Source organism: Mizuhopecten yessoensis, unplaced genomic scaffold (genome assembly GCF_002113885.1).
Source record: "Mizuhopecten yessoensis strain PY_sf001 unplaced genomic scaffold, ASM211388v2 scaffold3229, whole genome shotgun sequence".
NCBI classification, from domain to species: Eukaryota; Metazoa; Mollusca; class Bivalvia; order Pectinida; family Pectinidae; genus Mizuhopecten; species Mizuhopecten yessoensis.
The window spans coordinates 126,739-146,020 of NW_018404940.1; the positions used below are offsets into that span (position 1 = coordinate 126,739).

Genomic DNA, 19,282 nt, shown 5'->3' on the forward strand with positions numbered 1-19,282 from the left:
ATATCTAAGATAAATTCGCAATTTGAACATAGAACAGTACTATTGTCCCATCCAGGGGTAAATCTAGACGGGAGGTCAACAGTTTTAAGGGTATCATGTTGTTGTTGCATCCCCGTATTGAATATTATTCTAATTAACTAGATGAGATCGATATATTGATGTGATGGGGCATTTAAGGTCTTGCTGTTTCATTTTTCTCCCTTTTTCATTAGTTCTCCTTGTCCTAAGTTGTCTCCGAGCTGGCATTGAATAACATTTTGTTATTGTTTATTTGCTCTCTGATATTTAGTTTGAAGCTGTAATATACTGTTTTGAACAAAACATGCAGACTGTTGATAGGTAAATAGAATGGGAACGTAGAGTATCCAGGCTGCATGATATAATTACGGTATGATAATCACAAAATTCTCCGTTTAAAACATAATAGTAATTTAAAATTCTTGTTTGTTTTCCTGTTAATCCTATAACTGAGACCAAAGATGTATTTCAATAACTATCTTCTGATAAAATATATTCAATTCAAATTATCGTAGATTATACAAATTTATCATAAATATAGACCACGAAGTAACGACATTGCAAGAGCTAATATAATACGTGATCTGATATCGTGTGATAATTAAACAACACTAAAGATATATTAAAATAATGTCTCGTATACTTGACAAACCCATGTGAGCTTATTTTCATCTCTCCAGCTTTGCTTATATATAGCGCCATGCCATAATACATTATGCAGGAAAAAAAACATAAACCATCTCCCTGTAATTATTTTCAGATTCTGTTTAATCGCCCCTACCCAGGTTTTAATCACTTTCTTACATTCAAGATCGAGAGCTTAACTATCCGTATACACAAACCCGTGTTAATTGAATCTGAATGATCTGGTTTATGTCAATTAGCTAAATGTCCCAAATGTCCGGTATTTTGCTTTTCATTAGTTTTAAGAACTTTCTCACAGTCAAGTCGAGAGCTTTACAATCTAAATAAAACAATCCCATGTTAATTTAATCTGGATGCTGTTGGTTTTGCCAATTGACTGAATGTTCCAATTTTCTGGTATTTTGTTTTTCATTAGTGCAACTGTGCGATTAATCATCAGGATAGATTAAATAGATAGACGCTGGGGTATTATTGAATACACAATCACGTGCTGTGGTATTTAACACATCGCGCGTGGAGCAGAAGGCTGTATCTTCCAGGGCTTTGAGGGATTACAAGATAGGTATACATCGTTATAGTAGACATACCACAGAGACGGTAATGGGTTATAAGGTAAGCACATGTGACATACTGTCATTATAATGACATGGTTGTGTAAATAGACAAGTAATTGCTTATGTTGTATGATCAGACACTGTCTCTGTATCCAGCTTGTAATTTTGTTCACTCTGTTACGTTAGCTGTTACATAGCTCACCTCGCGCTGTGAGACCACTGTTTACCTGGTCTGGAGTATTTTTGGGAGCAATACCATTCATTATTGCACATGTGAGAAAAATAGTTGAACATCATGGCTGTCGTACTGCCATGTTTAAATGTAAAATTTGCTTTAAAATCATATTTGCAAAGTATTTTTTTTCATTTCAATCAAACATGCGGATGCAATGTATTTAAAAGCGGATCTTTATCTGATTATGTCATGAACGCATTGTGTTTATATCACAACCTCTCCCATATCTTTCCTTTAAAAATCTTAATATGATCATCTAACACATAGTGTCCTGTTGCTTGTATCTTGTTTAAAATGCTGGTGGCTTTACGAAAACTCCCTGATTTAATTTGAATTTAACTGGTTGATGACACATAATCGACCCTATCAATCATAAAACTCTAGTAAAACATTTTATAATTATGTAAATATAATAATTGGTGTCTATTAAAAACATCAAAAGACGCGATATCAAATTATTCAGAGCTTCGGCCACGATGTCCTGTAAGCTTACGTAAGCATTTCGTTGAATAATCATTAAACTGTCGAAATATTTGTATCACCGAATCTTGTAATCTCACACGATGTCAAAACTTTGCCTGTTACGCAAAATAAAACCGTTATTGATTGATGGTGAAACCTCAAAAACGAGTCAAGACTGATAGTTTGTTGTGATATTACTGGCATGAAAATTGCGTAAATGTGAATATACATATTTCTGTTAACTGATGATAATGATCAGCGAATTACATTTCAGTTGTTTTATCATTCAAGCAGACAAAACAATGAAAACACTTTAACACCTTCTCTTATAATGCTTTGATTCGTAAAAACTAGTTAGTAGATGAAAAATATTGTTCTGGTCATGGTTTTGCTGTGAAGCCTTATACAATGTATTTCATTTTGCGATGTTAACATCGCTATGTTTATTTCATTTGTTAGGGTGCCTTGTAGTGCCGTTGTTTACACTGCATTTCTTTATGAAAGCGTAGAATTACTCGGATTTGACTTATACACTTACTTTTCCGGACATCTGTCTTTTTATTCTCTTTTGAAAGGGTCTTTCTGTTGTTATAGTTTTGCCGTAGTTTTATCAGGGTCGTCATTTTGGTTTGTATTTACATTTTGATGTACTATGTACTTCTATTTTCTTGCATTCGTGTCGCCTGGATCGCATCAATACTTATTAAATGAAATTTCAAGCATTTCTTTTTTCATTTTTCTTTCACATAAACCAGGGGTTGTACTGAAACATTTTCCTCTTGACTTAGACTTAATGGCGTTTGCAATTTATTCCGAAGCCATCCTAAAATTTAGCAAATCGTTGGTGGATTCAGATTGACAGTTTATTTCATGTGTCATTGTTTGTTTGCTATTTGGTTTTGGATTTTTTTTACTCATCCCTTGTAGGTCTTTGAATCAGACTGACACGGACTAATAGATTATAGTTTTTGCAAGAAACATGCAATATTATTCTGTCACTTATTCTATTAAGTTCAATCGTTCGGAAAAAGAGAAAATTGCTCCGGGGAACAATTGACAATTTCTGATATAGAAATCGTAGCAATCATTTTCAGACAACAATAAAATTCATTTTTTACATACCGCATGTTTCTTTTAAAAAGCCTAGCAGGCACTGACAACGAGTTCTGTGTCTACCTCCGCAAAAACATGATTTACGATATTAAATTTCTCACTTAAAATATATTGAATAAATTTCTTGATCTTTTGTTTCTTTGTTTAGGGTTTAATGGCTCATCTACACCATCGGGTCATTAAGATCATTACAGAGTGAAAATGTTATGTGATTGACAAACAAGGGAGGTCATTTAAGAAACGAAACGGTAGGGTAGAAGGAAAAAGACGTATTTAATTTCAGGGGCTTCCTAAGCCTCGCAATGTTTAGTTCTTTCTACGAAGCCGCATGGAAGCTTGTTTTGGTATAAAATATTCTCTTCGTTAGGCAAGCCTCGATTAAAGTCCAAATTTGACACGGGTTAGAATGTAAATGATCCCTGACATATAACTGCAATAGACTCAAACATTGAAGGTTTTATGGTAAAGCCCCATAAAGCTTATTTGCTTTTGATCGAATCATAATGATATGAAGTTAATGGACAACACGTTTTTTCCTTTTGTGTGTTTGAGTAAAACAAAAAGGCATATAAATAATCATTGACATTAAATGCAAAATAAACCAAATAATGTTGCATATTCGTACTTCCAATGATAATTCGTTGAGCTGCACAAGATTTTTTAAAAAAGAGAAAAGAGTGAAATCATAGGGAAGCAAATGAAGAGAAAAATACGGTAAGGTGTGACAATTATATAAAAAAAAAAACCGAGTGATGAAATAGATATTCATATTGTGTTTGAGGTGTTTACATAAAACTAATTACAATGTAGCTTGATATATTTAATAAAAAAGCAATAAATCAATAAAATAGCAACTGGAGTGTATAATACAACAGTCCTAAGAGTACCGTTTACTCCACTGGCCTGTTAACGTGATAAAGTGTGTCATAAAGTATTGCATGAATAATAAAAACCTGACACATGTTTGTATAAAATACGAGCAGAGTGTTTTTAGTTGAAAACTTGCACTCAATGCACGTGTAATTACATTGTGATATGTATGATTTATGGTCTGTTAAGTGTCAGAGTGACAAGCACAGTAGGGTAATTATTGGACCCAAATTTAAGCTTTCGAATGAGTAAATAAATATTCTGTAGTCCCATTAATAATCAGAGGGATAGATATCTTACAACCTGTAATAAATAAATTGAAGTGACTTTGGTAATTTTCTTTAAAATAACAATAAATGTTATTTCAGAAATCAATATACTAAAATACTGTTCAAATAAATAAATAGTATCTGAATTTCAACTTTGTCTGTTTGTGTTAGTGTTATGGTATGTTTTGTGCGCGTGTGTCAACACAGGTCGGTATGTTTTGTGCCCGTGTGTCGACACAAGGTGGTATGTTTTGTGCCCGTGTGTCGACATAAGGTGGTATGTTTTGTGCCCGTGTGTCGACATAAGGTGGTATGTTTTGTGACAGAATGTCGACATAAGGTGGTATGTTTTGAACCCGTGTGTCGACATAAGGTGGTATGTTTTATGCCCGTGTGTCGACACCAGGTGGTATGTTTTTGTGCCAGTGTGTCGACACAAGTCGGTATGTTTTGTGCCCGTATGTCGACACAAGGTGGTATGTTTTGTGCCCGTGTGTCGACACAAGGTGGTATGGTAAGTGCCGGTGTGTCGACACAAGGAGATATATTTTGTGCCCTTGTGTTGACGCAAGGAGGTATAGTCCGTCCCCGTGAGTTGACACAAGGATGTACATGTATAGCGTGTCTTCGTGTGTTGACACAGGTGGTATATTGTGTCCCCGTGTGTTGACATAATGTGTTTTTTTGGTTGTCCCAATGTGTTGACACAAGGTGGTAAACTTTGTCTATGTGTGTTTATGCTGTAGTACATTGTTTTGCTACTTTACTTGATAATGAGAATTGTTTACTCACTTTTGTTTAATATCACCATTCCTAAGAACAAGGTGTGTGTGTAATGTTCATATAAAAAAGGTAATCGGAGGGATGTCTCCAAGAGGCAGCAACTATTCTTTCATAAATAATAATATTAATAATAGACCTGTAAAAGATCGCCAAAGTACAGTTGTGGGATCGCACAACGTTACACGATGTGCGGTGTGTGCACGATGTGTGCACGGTGTGTGAACGATGTGTGCACGAAGTGCGAACGATAAAAAAATTGGACGATCATTGCTTGCACACATTTGTGCGGACGATGGGCGAACGATGTGCGATAACAATCGTGGTTGGTGTAAAGTAAGGAATGCCTTAACAATATATACGGTTTCCTTGCATCTTAAAACTTATTATTCTGTCTATACTTTCTTAAATTTAGAAATGGTGTTTTCGGTGTTTTTTAAACAACCTATATCGACACATGTAAAATTATTACACATGCAGTCTCGGCAGTGCAGGTAAACAAAGCCACTTTGTACCTGTACCTGGACCGTAGGTATCCCCCGCCCGGAGCACTTACATAACTCGCCAAGGTGTGAAAACCAGGTGAACGGGAGCTATAGACCAATACGAATGCAAAGAACAAATACTTAACGTGTCAGGTAAAACTCCGGTCACTCATCAAATTGTTATTTACCTGTTTTGCTACCTAATGGAGCTAAACCTATTCTTGACAGTCTAACGGTCACTGTAACGCTGTGTAACACGCATTGTAAAATTGTACATAATCGTATTTATAATTTACACAGTGTATATTATTGCATACGAGCCTTCCGTATTTTTTTCATTCCGTAATATTGATCAACAAATTGTACCAAATCGCACAGTTGTGCGGAGAGAAGCATACAACGGGGCGAACGATTGTTAAATCGCCCAGTTGTGCGCACCATGTGTGGACGATGTGCGGACGGTGTGTGAACGATGTATGCACGGTGTGCGCACGGTAATTTTGGTGCGTTGTGCGGTCATACAACTGTAACATGACTCACATCTGACCGTTAGGATACACCTAATGTCTTAATACTGCAAACGTTATGGAACTCCAGGTTGTTGTTTTCTTTGTATTGGATAAATACTTACATATCAAAAGGTTGTGGTTATACATCTTAAATTAATTTAATGCCCTTAATGAGTGTCGTCTACAGTTCGTTGTAAATTACTTTATCAAGCAGAACGTTGTTCATTGACGTGCGATCTTAATAGAATCGGGCATTGGGTTTATCAATAAGTTAACACAGGTAGATACGTTACGTTGTAATTTCAGAAAACAATCACAGGCGTGTGTATGAAGTATGATATGTATTTCATCAGTAAAAGTATGGCGTTTGTATCAAATATGTGTCGACAATAAAGATATGTTTTACTGATAATTTTTCAAACAGATAGATATGTTTTCTATAGGATATTTTCTTCACTTTGATAACTGTTTAAACTTAAGAAATAACTATGATAACGCGTTAAATTTTAATTCTTCGAGAGTTATGTGGTTCAGTATAGTCGAAGTCTTTATATATCAAACAGATTCCATATCCTGCCAAATCTATCTCGTCCATCTTGAAGAATGTCGTAGTCATAACATTGATGATAACGCCAGAAGCTTGATGGTTAGAACATGCAAGAAAAATCGTTTGAAAGTATGCGTCAAGTCGAAAACCGCCACTATCGTCATGGGGAAATAATTTATTTAATTAAAGGCATGCGTACAATGTACTACGGTTTTGGGAACATATTGATGCCGTCTTGAAGTTGTGCTTTACTAGTTCTTATGTAAATGACATTATGACTCTACAAATGGTATTAAAAAAATCCAAATTAATCTCAGTGACGTGCCTTTGTAGGAGGACCTTATCAGTGACCAACTCATTGTCAAAGACAGCATCATTTTCAGTGTTGCACGGCTTCCCACTGGGCGGCAATTTTATTATATATAGTCTTTCATTTATAAGTTAAAATGCTATCAATTACGTTTTAACTCACATATTTAATCAACTGGTGCATTCTCTTTCTCTTTTTAACTGTGTAATGTCTGTTTGACGTTTGTGATTCAAAAGTGCATATTGACACGAATGTTAGAGAGTTTATTTCATAAACTTACCTCATTTAGATATCCGTGGCCGATATGTTATAACCAAACCAAGACTCATGAGAATAAGTTGCATTGCTTATTGCAAATTATCATGACAATGGGCGATAACTCTGTTCAAAGAATCATGCTCAAATCATCTGGAGGAGAGCAGTTGTCCATCTCTTTATCTTTTTGTTTCATAATAGATAAAGATCCAAATAGCCAGGGAATTGTTCGGGAGTTAAAATACCTACAAAACATGCACACAGTCTGTGTTTTTGTCATGTGTGATGGCCGTTAAATACCGTCCCGACGTTATCATTAATCTGTAAAGGCACAGCAATAGCTCTTGTCTGAGAGTGTAGGAAAGATAAAGCTTACGGAGCAAACTATACCATTGATTTATCCGGTGTATCATTCCAGTGTTACATAGCATTGCTTTTATATTGACATAGAATACAGTTCAGTAAGTTACACACATTATACTAAAGTATAATTATTTCACACGATATAATGTATACTTTAATTATAATAATTATAATAATTCGAGGTTCTTATATACCGCTTTATCACAAATAGTTCGTAGGTCGTTCCCCGTAAGCGGTTCACAAATTATTATCCGTGGTAATAGGGCCATTGCAACCAGCCAATACCTTTCTCAACTCCCTGGGGAGCATACAGCCAGAGCTGCCATTTCGGCGATAACAGATACCATTTAACAAGTCTAGCACTGTTCAACCACGTACTTATTTATAGTTGAGTAGACTGGAACAATGCTCATTGATACAACACAGTGCCGTGACTCGAATCCGCAACCTTTTGGTCACGAGCCCGTTTTTTATGGTGGCATATTTCTGTGATTCATGCATAAATATGTAGAAACATAGAGATATTCATATGCACTTATTCATGTTCATTCTCTCGACAAAGTTAATTCGTCCAGGACAAGTCTAAACGGTTCACTTGTTTCCATTTGCAATACGGGTGAGATGGGATGGGGTACTTTCGGAAGGGCCATATAGTTAATTTTTTGTTAGAAAACATTTATGTGAGCACAAGTAAAAATTAGTTCAACAATATACTAGTGGTTGCAAAATACACACATACCATAATATAATTTTAACACAGTATGGTATACTACTTTACATGTTACGGTATTAGATTATACGTTACACGTTTTACACGTACGGAAGATGCCGTTAGAACGCGAACAGTTTGTGAGTAGGGAATCGTTATTAAGTTTGTAATCTGTAAATATGTAATTGTAGTTAAAAATGGTCATACCATTAGTTATGTGTTGATTCCTTGTGTATGGATAAACTAGTATAGGTGTATCACAATGCATTGACTAGTGTGCTTAAAGTCATGTTGTGTGGGATGCCGGTCTCAGCTAATTAATATTTCATTAGAAGATTAATATTCATAATAAAGTAACGATGATCGTTTTCACGCTGATGACTTTAACCCTTTCAACCCTATGTAACTTTAGTAGACTGTACCATGCATTGATTTGGATGAGTCCATTATGGTCTACAGTGGTGAAAGGGTTATATGAACAAAAAACGGTGCCAGTGGTAGTGTTTGACCTTTCCATGACAATTTTGTCTCAGCATGTTTCTATCGTTGTTATAAGATTTTCTCAGTCCTATCTATCAACAGTTCTCTCTTTTTTTGTTCATTACTGTATACCATTGAGGACAGGCATTTCCGTAAAGTGAGCTTCGAACATAAAGGCATCGGAATTCGTAGGAGTTCGACATTTAACAAAAATACGCTTACAATTATCACATAAATACAATACTTTCAGTTCCTCTACATGTATATGATCAACAAGAATGTCAGGTCGAAGTTTTCCTATACACATGTGTTCGTGTTTTCAAAAGATACAGTTTTATTGTCTGTACGCCGCACACGGCCATTGGGAACATTCAGTGTTAACAAACTAGGGACTAATACAAAATCACAGTAAAATCGTTAATATCGTTATACGCACACATAAAACACTCCAAGGACACAGCGTTGTTCAGTGACACACGAATGTACACGAAAACATTATTTTACAATGGGACATCATTCGTTTGGTTCTTTCGAGTTTTAGATATTTTAGTTATTTATATAGTCGTTTACACATTTAACGAATCTTTAATTTTATTTTCCAGAATTGTTTAAACTAAGTTAAGCGTATCCTGCGTAGTAAACATGAAATGTGTATAAATGTAACCGTAAACTCAATACGCATAAGGCCAAGTCAGCGAGAATCCTCAATCCTGATACTCTGTTTGAACAACATACATTTATGACACAGTGGGGTGTTTTTATCTGCCAAAAATCTCAGTTTTAGTATCTATTATTTACGAATATTGATTATATCACCAATGCTGTTTGTGTATACAGGTCTAGGACGGTTCAAATAAATACTAGTTGTTTACAGACACTGTCGATAATGTTGACGAAGAACACGTTTATTTTGCGATTTCTTGCTTATGATGAAATTATGTTTGTATCTCGTGACCAGGCATTGTCAAAAAAATCGAACTCTATTTGAACAATGCCTTTGAATAACGTCTCACCTTGCTCATTATAAACCATTTATGTTTACATAATGTGTGTTCCTTGTATGTAAAACATCACGTTATCTTAAGGAAGATGCTTCGAATATGTATAAGCTTACTGTGTCTCCTTCTCTGACGATTGCGATACGCTGAAACTAGCATAAAGTATTGAATGAATTAGCATAATGACGTTGCGTGTAACATATAAAATATTCGTTACTCGTTTTTCGGTTAATCATTCGTCGGTTTATTTATTCGATAAAAACAGAAGAGTTCCAAATCTAATGATTTTAGTTCCAGCTGCATGGTACAACATTTCGTATTATATACCTTTATGTAATGAGGTTCCATATCATATGGTTTTGACAGTACATATCACAGCTCGTGTTGTTTTTTGCGAATTGCAAAATTTAATACACATACATAATGCCACAGCTTCTGTGTATCGCAAATATAAGATTCCCTTCACGTTCTTAACATCACAGAATGTCTGTATATAGCATAGTACAAGATCAACTCTACATTATTAACAGCAAAGTGTGTCTGTATATCAAACAAGCGACATTTTCTAAAGCATGACAACCCATTGCTGTTAAAACCACTTGGTTGGTAGATATTGATTACAATTTTCACAAAGTTAGCCATTGTACGAGAACATACTACCTGTTTGTTTTAGCTGAGCTTATAAAAGTGGAGCTTTTCTGTGAAAGCTCATTAGTGACTTTGTTAATCTGCTATTGGTTCTCTGTAAAACGACTATTCGAACAAGAGGGTTCGATAATAGCTAGTTAATATTGTTTCGATATCAGTGTTAGATCTTTCACAAGGTGTCTTTGATATGTCTGTAAGTTCGATGTCTACGTTAACATATAAGTAAAACGTCGGTGTGACAAGTGTAGTATAACAACAGAACAGTAGGTAGGATTAACACATCCTGCTGTAATGTTTCACAAGTGTAATAATAACGGGAACGTCTGCTTGATATGTTTAAATCTATAATGGCAATGGTGTTAATATATAGATTTTGTGTATACTGGTACATGTATGTATTACAAATGTATGAAGAAACACAAATGTAAAGCTGTGTGGCTCGAGTCTCCATATATGTCTAATGTAAACTAGACTTCTGTGAGATTTGCACCTGTGTGTTTGAAGAGTACTTCACTACTTTATTTTATACCTACATTGTTACCAGAGATGAATAGGTTCAACAGTATAACATGAGCTATTGATTAGGAATCCATGGTTTTACTTCAATGTTTCAGTTGCAGCTTTGATTCCTAGCATCAGTATCAGAAAACGGATGTTCGCAATATTTGATCGTACGTGCTTCAAACGTCAACACCGACAGCAAGCGAAACGACATCCTTGATATAACAATTATACGGTGTCGCAAATATGTATTTCTGGTGGTTTCATGTTTGTAATCGCTCCCGGTGACAAACGTTATTACATCCATTCAGTCAACCACGGAGATACTGAGTGTTCCCTCACATGAAGTCAACTTTCTCGGTTGGCACGAGTTCGATGAGTTAACACAGTAAACTTTCGATGCGTAATCATATTTAGTATACAGTTAATGTGCGCAGTCGGTATGATGTGGTTGTTTGATAAACACAAGATCAAGACTCAAGGGGATATTTTTCTCAGTAAAATCATTTATTTTCTGTGGCCAGGACACCAATAAACTTCTTCCTCAGCTAATTATTCTTGTTCTGGCAGACCACCTGTCTATTACGCCTCGCCAACGTTGTATGCCTGCTGTTGTGACTAGTTTCAAGACTGTCATGCCAAGGTTGTTCATTGCATAGACTTGATGGATGGTTCGAAACTACACGCTTGCGTTTCCAATGTTCATACGAGGGTCTAAAAACCTGAAAGCTGATCGTTATAAGGGATGCAATTCTTGTCCGTGTCGTTCTACCTTTCTCGCTGATCATCTTTCTACGAACGATTTGCAAGCAGGAAAACGCCATCACATTCACGTGTCGCGTCACATGAAAATTCATTCATAACCCAACATAATGGTACGGTTCCAACTGACTATTTGCATCAGAACTGTAAAAAAACAAATGCAACATTTTAAATATTATAAAGGCACCTTTCTCCTTCTGCTGTATTTGTACAAATGTTTCTCTATACTTCAGATTGTTTTATCAACCTTTTGACCTTTAGTACAAGTGATGAGTACTAAAACGACGAAATGGCGATATTGTGCAGTAAATGTTAACTTTATTTGGCTTTCTGAGTTGACTAAGTACTTAAGTAAATTTACAACACTTGTTGTCTGAATCTCGTCATCTTTTACCAATAATGCAGGCAGGGAATTTCCAAGCACTTCCCCTCTCTTTATCTGAGGAATTGAAGAACATTGCGCCGAACGTAAAACGACGTTATACCAACTCCATGTGAATGTGTTGTAACGCCATCATTTTATATTGAGAGCACGAATTCATTAAACTATCCATTTGGTGTTTAATTATAGGTTAAAACGGGGGTGGGAATGGTTCAATATTTTGTACCAAATATTAGTGGTCACCTATTTGATTGTCTTATATAAAACGTTTGATAAAATAATGCTATATTTTGCAAACTAAGTTTCTAAGTTTGCAGACTACGTATATTACATGTGTAAGTTTAATCAACATCTTACAATATGAAACATATCTTGAAGAATTGACTAAGTAGGAGTAAATTGTTTATAGATTTGTTCCTGTTTTTATCCGTAGCCCGATACATGGTAAATATTTGTGAAACAGCTTACAGGTAACATGCTGTACACACAAAAAGTAACGGTTGCAAACATGTACATGAAACGTCAGTCATGTGAATAAAGCGGATAAACGATAGCATAATGAGGTCACCTTGGTCCTTTGAATATAAATTCAGTGTTTATATATGTCTATTGATTCGTAGACAGTTTATTACTGTCACCATATGTGTGTTTATATGTATAACTTACTAGATATGATACAAACAGTTGCAGGTTTACTATTCTTCAACTTCATTGGGTTTATATTAAAAACGGTACCAGCAGTTAGTCACAATCGATCATTTTGTGACATATCTCCTACCCGTGTAAGGGTATCGGATGCTAAGGAATACACTCTACAACTGGGTAATGAATGTTCTGACAAGCGCATATGTTAACACGCGGATTTAGATTCATGAGACGCTAAACACATTTTTATCGACAAAGTGCAATTGAAATACGACAACTTCTTTGGAATGGGTGAGTACTCTGAGGCGACTTAATTTTCCACCATTTGTTCGTTCGGACTATCATAACAAGTTGAGTATTCTCTGTTTTGATTGCTGTCACTTGCAGGGTTACAGAGTAAGCATTACGCGATGCTACCTCTACGTGACAACTAAGCGAGGTGATTGAGTGTACACGGAATATCTGCCAGTGTTATATTACGTGTACCCTTTTGAGGCTCTAACAAGTGCATCATTATGTACAGGAATATAGAGAATATCTACAAACACTAATAAGCGATAAAAATGTGGTAACCACCTCATATTACGATAGGGGGTTACGTTTTGACATGGAACCGTCTCATAAAAATTACGTTCTATTAACTCTATGACGCACTTTGCTTTTTTTATACCATCGTACACATGGGTAACAATTTACATGGATCTTGTATTGACACGCAATCTCGGAATTTAACATATCGTTGATAACTAATGAGAGCGTATGAAACGGACAAGATCGGACCTTGGGTTGGGTAAATACAACAACATGTCTAAAATACATTGCAGGTAGCGGTTTTCTCAAGCAGGTCTCCGTTTTTAATCTTTATCCTTTCTCAGATTTGCTATACAGTATAACCTTACATGTTGCTAAAATCATCACTTCTATTGGTGACAGTAGCGGAATTATATCGCCAATTAAATTAATAATGTGATAAAAATGTAAGATATAAAACGACATTGTTAAATACAAACTTGGATCATGAGTTAATGAAGTCGCAAAGAGTCCGTGTTAATGACAAACAATTAACGAAAAACTTGCATAAACACTTGCTTTAAAAATATCATCTATTACCTTCTGTAATCAAGTTTACATTCTACATTTTGAAAACAAACCTTAAAGTTGTTATTTTTCTTCAAACCGGTAGACTCATTGCCTTTTTGTCTTCACTTATTAGATTTAACAAATATCTTATGTAATATATAAATAATAAAGATGCACATATGTTTTGGCTTACACGTGGAAATATCAGATAATGAATTATGTACTTGGCGTCGAACCTGCATTAATACATTACCCCACATAAGTATTGATATAATGAGGCTTTGAAGATGTTGACGTCGAATAATTAACAGTATTAATATAGAAGGAATCTGACTACTTCGGAATTTGGTAGCATATTACCTGTTTATTATATTGACGTCATAAAGTATTTAGAGAGGAGCCATGAGCTAATAATAACAAGTAAATGTATGTAAGAGTTTTGACGGAAAGTTACGTTTTGGCTAAACATAAAGCGTTCGTATACCTCTTTCCCATTATTTATATTATACTTTGGTAAATTAAATAGTTTTGTAGAGATTTCATCAACTACATCGTTCTGTTACAGAAAATCTTGATGTGTATACAAATACAACTAGTGATTCAGAAGGAATGAGAATACCTGCCAATTAGGGGTGTCTGTTGTTGAGTTTCCCTGCATTCTATATAAGTCTTTACAACACACATGTACTCTACACTGCAACACGCTCATCTCACTAAACATATGACATCTCAAGGGATATCTAACAGATGTTTAACACTGAGTTACATCAATGTATTCATATACACACAGACATGGTAGAGACACTTTGTTTGAACCTACATTTTTCTGACCGGACAACCAAGACTGACATTCCTCCACCTCGCTGTGCCGACTGAATACATTATAAGTTATACAGCCGTGATACTGCCACGACATACTTTATACTAACTTCGATTTTTCATTTTGTGTCTTTAAAGGAGTTGTCTGTTCTGAGAGCTACTCATAGTGCAAGCGGCGATATGTGAAGACCTCAGGCATAAAGGTAAGAAAATATTGTGCTTACTGTTGATCCTAGCAAATCCATTCCTTTAACAACTAGTTTTACTTGGTGGTACATGTGAACGTGAAGTTTATTCTAGTTCTTTATCTCATTTCCGAATAAAAAGATTACTTTTGTTTATTTTGAGGTTGAATTTCCTTTCAAAATTGTTTAAGATATTCTTAACGATTATAATGAACGCTCTTTGATAAACAGTTAAAATAAAACCACACCGTGCACTTTACCGACATCGTCTGAGATTCATAGCCGAGTATTTCTGACAGGGAAACTGCAAGCCTTTTTATATACTGCAGTAGGTATAGTATGTACAGTTATACATGTTGACCTCTGATAACACTGATGAGCCTCAATGGATAAAATGACCATATAGTGGAGTAAAATGATTACTTTGTTTAGCGTTCTACATCAACTTACTAATATTTAAAAAGTTATTTTTTCCTTACTGTGTATTTCTATTGATTTTAGTGACACATTTATAAAATATACATAATTTTAGGACAAATGTAGAAATACTCAATGCCGATGATTGTGTTCTACATTTTTATAATAACCACTTGTTATTTAAAGCACTTCTTCAATTTCAAGTGAAAAGCACAGTGTAATAGTACAGTGATTATTACTTGTTTGATAGCCAGGGAGAGGAACTTACATATCAGCTCTTCACAAAGATTCAATGTAAACGTCGAGGTAGGCTTCATCTGAAAGCATCAACGTCATAGCCTACTAGTTGAACAGACTTTGATAATAGTTTATCCTGACAGAAACCTCTTAGAAGACTCTGGAATAATGCGTTTTAGTGGTCTTTTGTTACATGAAAAACATAACAATTTATTTTGAAACTGTACCTTAAAGTATTTTAGTGCCTAGAAACGTTTGCAGAGCAATCGTTTTGTTCAGGGTTTTTGTACGTCAGAGCCTGTTTTGTGGAGGTGACCTGGGTAACACTAATACATTATATAGACATGTTATTACGCACGCCAGCTCAGAGGTATCTGCGATCGCAAAATGCTGTCTTGAAGAGACCAGATCGGTCCCACTAAAGTGCACCCGTGACATGTTTAGTGACCGAATACTTGGTTATTGATGATCTAGATTGTTAAGGAGTGTATAGCAGTCTATCCAACACATTTTGGTTTCTTAGATGTTGAGATGATTCAAGCGGAAAGCACAAGATTATCTTATAAACATTCCATCGGAAAACATCCACTATGTACGACTAATGAAATAACCACACGGAGTTACTAAAATAGGCAAGTGGCTTTTCGATCAGTTATTGTCTGGTTTATAACAACTGGGCATTAGAGTAAAATGAGGCCATAACTGATCAAAGCCGTGAGAGATTTTTAAAAAAATCGGTAAAATAGCGAAGAGCTTTTATTAATAGACGGATCGAGCAAACTGATGCATTTGATAATGAAATAGACATTGAGAGTCTGTGTCAACGTTAAGTCATGTAAATTAACTATTTTGACTTTTCATAATTTGATAATTGAATTTCACGACCAAGCATATTTTGTCATAGCATGTAATTTTAATCTTTGTAATCATGTTCTGTATAACGTATTACTTATCACTTACGTCGGCATAACTATGATAAGATGTCGACATAATCTATCAATATCTATCGACATAATATCACAACGGCCGAGATTATTACCACGTAAGTTAGATAACTCGGACTTTAACGCTCGGGTGTGATATTACTATATTTGTATGTGAAGTCGATGTAACACCTGAGCATTAACAAAGCCTAGTTAAGGTACCTATTTACGAGAAAAAAATATCTTCTCTCAGAATAATGCGGTTTTGTCCAATTGTACATCATGTCCAAATATTTTGAAACTTTACTTCGGATTGTCTTCTCACCGAACGTGGAACCCACATGATGTTTCCTGTTAAATTGAGAAGATCATGTCAGTCAAAACAATTACAAACACTGTGATAATTGAGGTGTGAAATTACTGAAATGCAATAATCATAAATTATATTATGGCGATGACAGTCATTTAAGTGTAGACTAAAGCCTGTCCGGTAGAGACACTGTGTTGTATCTTTGAGCAAGATACTCTACTCCGCTTTTTACATTCTACTCAGCTGAAAATGAGTACGTGGTTGGACAGTGCTAGAATTGTTGAATGCTAGTTGTGAGCGCCAAAACGGCAGCACCGGTAGTATGCTCCCAAGGGAGAATGATATTGACTGGTTGCAAAGGCCTTATAACTACAGATAATAATTTGTGAACCGCTTTGATACGACCTACAAACTAGGTTGTGATAAAGCGGTATAAGAACCTCCAATGAGTAATTATTATTATCAACTGTTTATTACTCAAGGCTTAATAACACATTGATTCAGCAAGTTCTCATATTCAGGTCATGCTCTAAAGCAGATATGTTACTGCTGAGGAAAGACAAGTTAACAATTAGGAAATTAGAGTTGTCCTGTTTATTACAGAATATACAAATGTAGTAGTAAGGTGACCATATTTTAAGGTAGGTGTTGCATATGTATCAGTGCAATCGACATTAAATATCTATCATATACGAATATTAAAATGGACTATTGGAGTCATGCATGGGTCAAGAAAATAGATTGAATTCAAATACACACGAGTAGTATGCATCATACACAAAACGTACAAACAAATACTCGTACATGTATGTATGTATCAACTTACATGCCTTATAAGGTCATTCCCTTACTATATTGTATACTTGAGATTAATTATGTAGTCAGGTTTGAACCAAACTCTGAAGTTTTCGGATATTTGTCAATTTCAAAATGCACTCTCGTGTATTTCGAAATAATGGCATTATTATTAGTACACTTCATACTTCCGAATAGTTACCAATGATCAAAAATGACCAAATTATTTTGACAAGAAAATTGCTGTTTAGCTTACTTAATTGATTTGTTTGTATCATTAAGTTACAATATATTTCAGTCAGATGGTTTTATCCACATTGAAATTAACGAAATACATTTTGAAACAGTCTAATTTCATTTGGTCTTTGTTACATCTTGTAATGAAGGAAATTCGATTGTTTTGAGAAAAACCATACCCAATAACGACGGTTCGAACCTCAGTATTTGAACTGATTTGTTGATGTTTTTTCCGAACTTGATGGAGGAAGTGTGAGGTTAATTCTAAATATCTTTCATTGCAGAAGATGATCCTTTGAAGAATCATACCAAAACAGCTCAACTCTAGAGATTTCGTACAGAGACTGCTTGATAGCTCACCAAATGACTTTCAGAATGTGCACCATGGCTCTGGATTGGGCGAAACTGGCCGTGGTTCTGCTAGTCCTGGGGTGTCTCACTGACACCTCACAGGGGTCAAGGTCTGCCCATGAAGTTTTGTCTCACGCTAGGTGGTGTACCTTTTACTTATCCCTACCCCACACTGTCTCACATCTTGACTATTCATGAAATTCGGCACAATTTTCTAACAATACTGGAAACCACAAAAATGAAGGGTGTTTTATATTCCCCTTCTGAAGCTGAATGGAGCATTTACGCATCTTTAAACGTACATTATTTCCACAAATCTAAGACATAACCACACTGAGAATGTCAGTCTATGTAGTGATCTTATAAATCGTTACAACACAGTATTTGAATGCACCAAAAAGGGGTGATTCTTAACTGGTGTGAAATATTGTAACAGTTGAGGAATTGCGTAATCCTTTATATTATCACTATGTTGATTTTCAAAAGAAGTGAGACAGTGTGCTTTTCTGTAACGTTTGAATCTTCACAGAGTTATGTAAGCGTTCTTGATGTACCCGGTTTGTTTTATGGCCAAACATATGTTCTTGCACTGTACCCGATATCGATATCGTCTGGTGCTGTACATTATGTCTTTATTTACTTATGTATTTTCACAAGCGATTATCCTGCACAAGTTAAATATGTCACTGAACATCCATTTATTTCTATGTAAGTATGAGATAACTAATTATGAAAAGAGAACTTCTGTAATCTGGTTAGACAAATCTATATTTCATTAATCAAAAACATTGAAAATAAATTAAATGGCCATAATGCTTATCAGAACGTCAGCAATGCTTCATTATCTATACGGTAATTACTATTCACGTAATGCTGCCCCTGGCAATATTTAATCGGAACATAGACATCCCAGTAGGTCGTGTGATTATTGCTAGTAAATCCCGTTTTAATATATATATATATATGTATATGTACTATACTTGCTAGCTTTTATCTTTGCATAAACTGTTTCTCCTAAACAAGATCCATAGGAAAGTGTTTTACGTCATTATACTTTTAGCATTGAACGTAATTATATGTGAGCGATTTGTTTCACAGAACAGTAGCCTTGATCGTTCAACAATGTAAAATGTCAGGACCGCCTCGTAAGGTGGATTTGTAAATACCGTTTCGGGCAATTTATTATACACATGAATATGATATGCTTGGCCTGGATCCTACAGGCTGATGATCATATCATAAACTACATATATGTTTATTTTCTTATCAAGCATTGAAGGACATATGTCGCATAGGTATGGCTATTCTTACAAACAGAAATATGTACTCTTTTTGTCTTTGAGCAATTTGTATCCTTCCTTCCTGAACAAAACGTATGTTTGGTATTG

General features: G+C 35.2%; 1 protein-coding gene across 9 annotated transcripts in view; it reads left to right on the plus strand.

Annotated features, from left to right (window-relative positions):
- Positions 1–19,282, plus strand: part of LOC110447114 (glycine receptor subunit alpha-3-like) — an 80,158-nt gene that overhangs the window by 49,363 nt on the left and 11,513 nt on the right. For 5 of the 9 annotated variants that reach the window (XM_021492569.1, XM_021492567.1, XM_021492568.1 and 2 more), the window contains 3 exons: positions 14,578–14,642; positions 17,828–18,034; positions 19,166–19,189. In XM_021492569.1, the coding sequence (XP_021348244.1) occupies positions 17,907–18,034; positions 19,166–19,189 (152 nt within the window). In that variant the 5' untranslated portion in view covers positions 14,578–14,642; positions 17,828–17,906. Of the gene's footprint in view, positions 1–1,166; positions 1,276–14,278; positions 14,643–17,827; positions 18,035–19,165; positions 19,190–19,282 lie in introns of those variants that run through there. The other 4 variants (XM_021492570.1, XM_021492574.1, XM_021492573.1 and 1 more) reach the window with 4 other exon arrangements.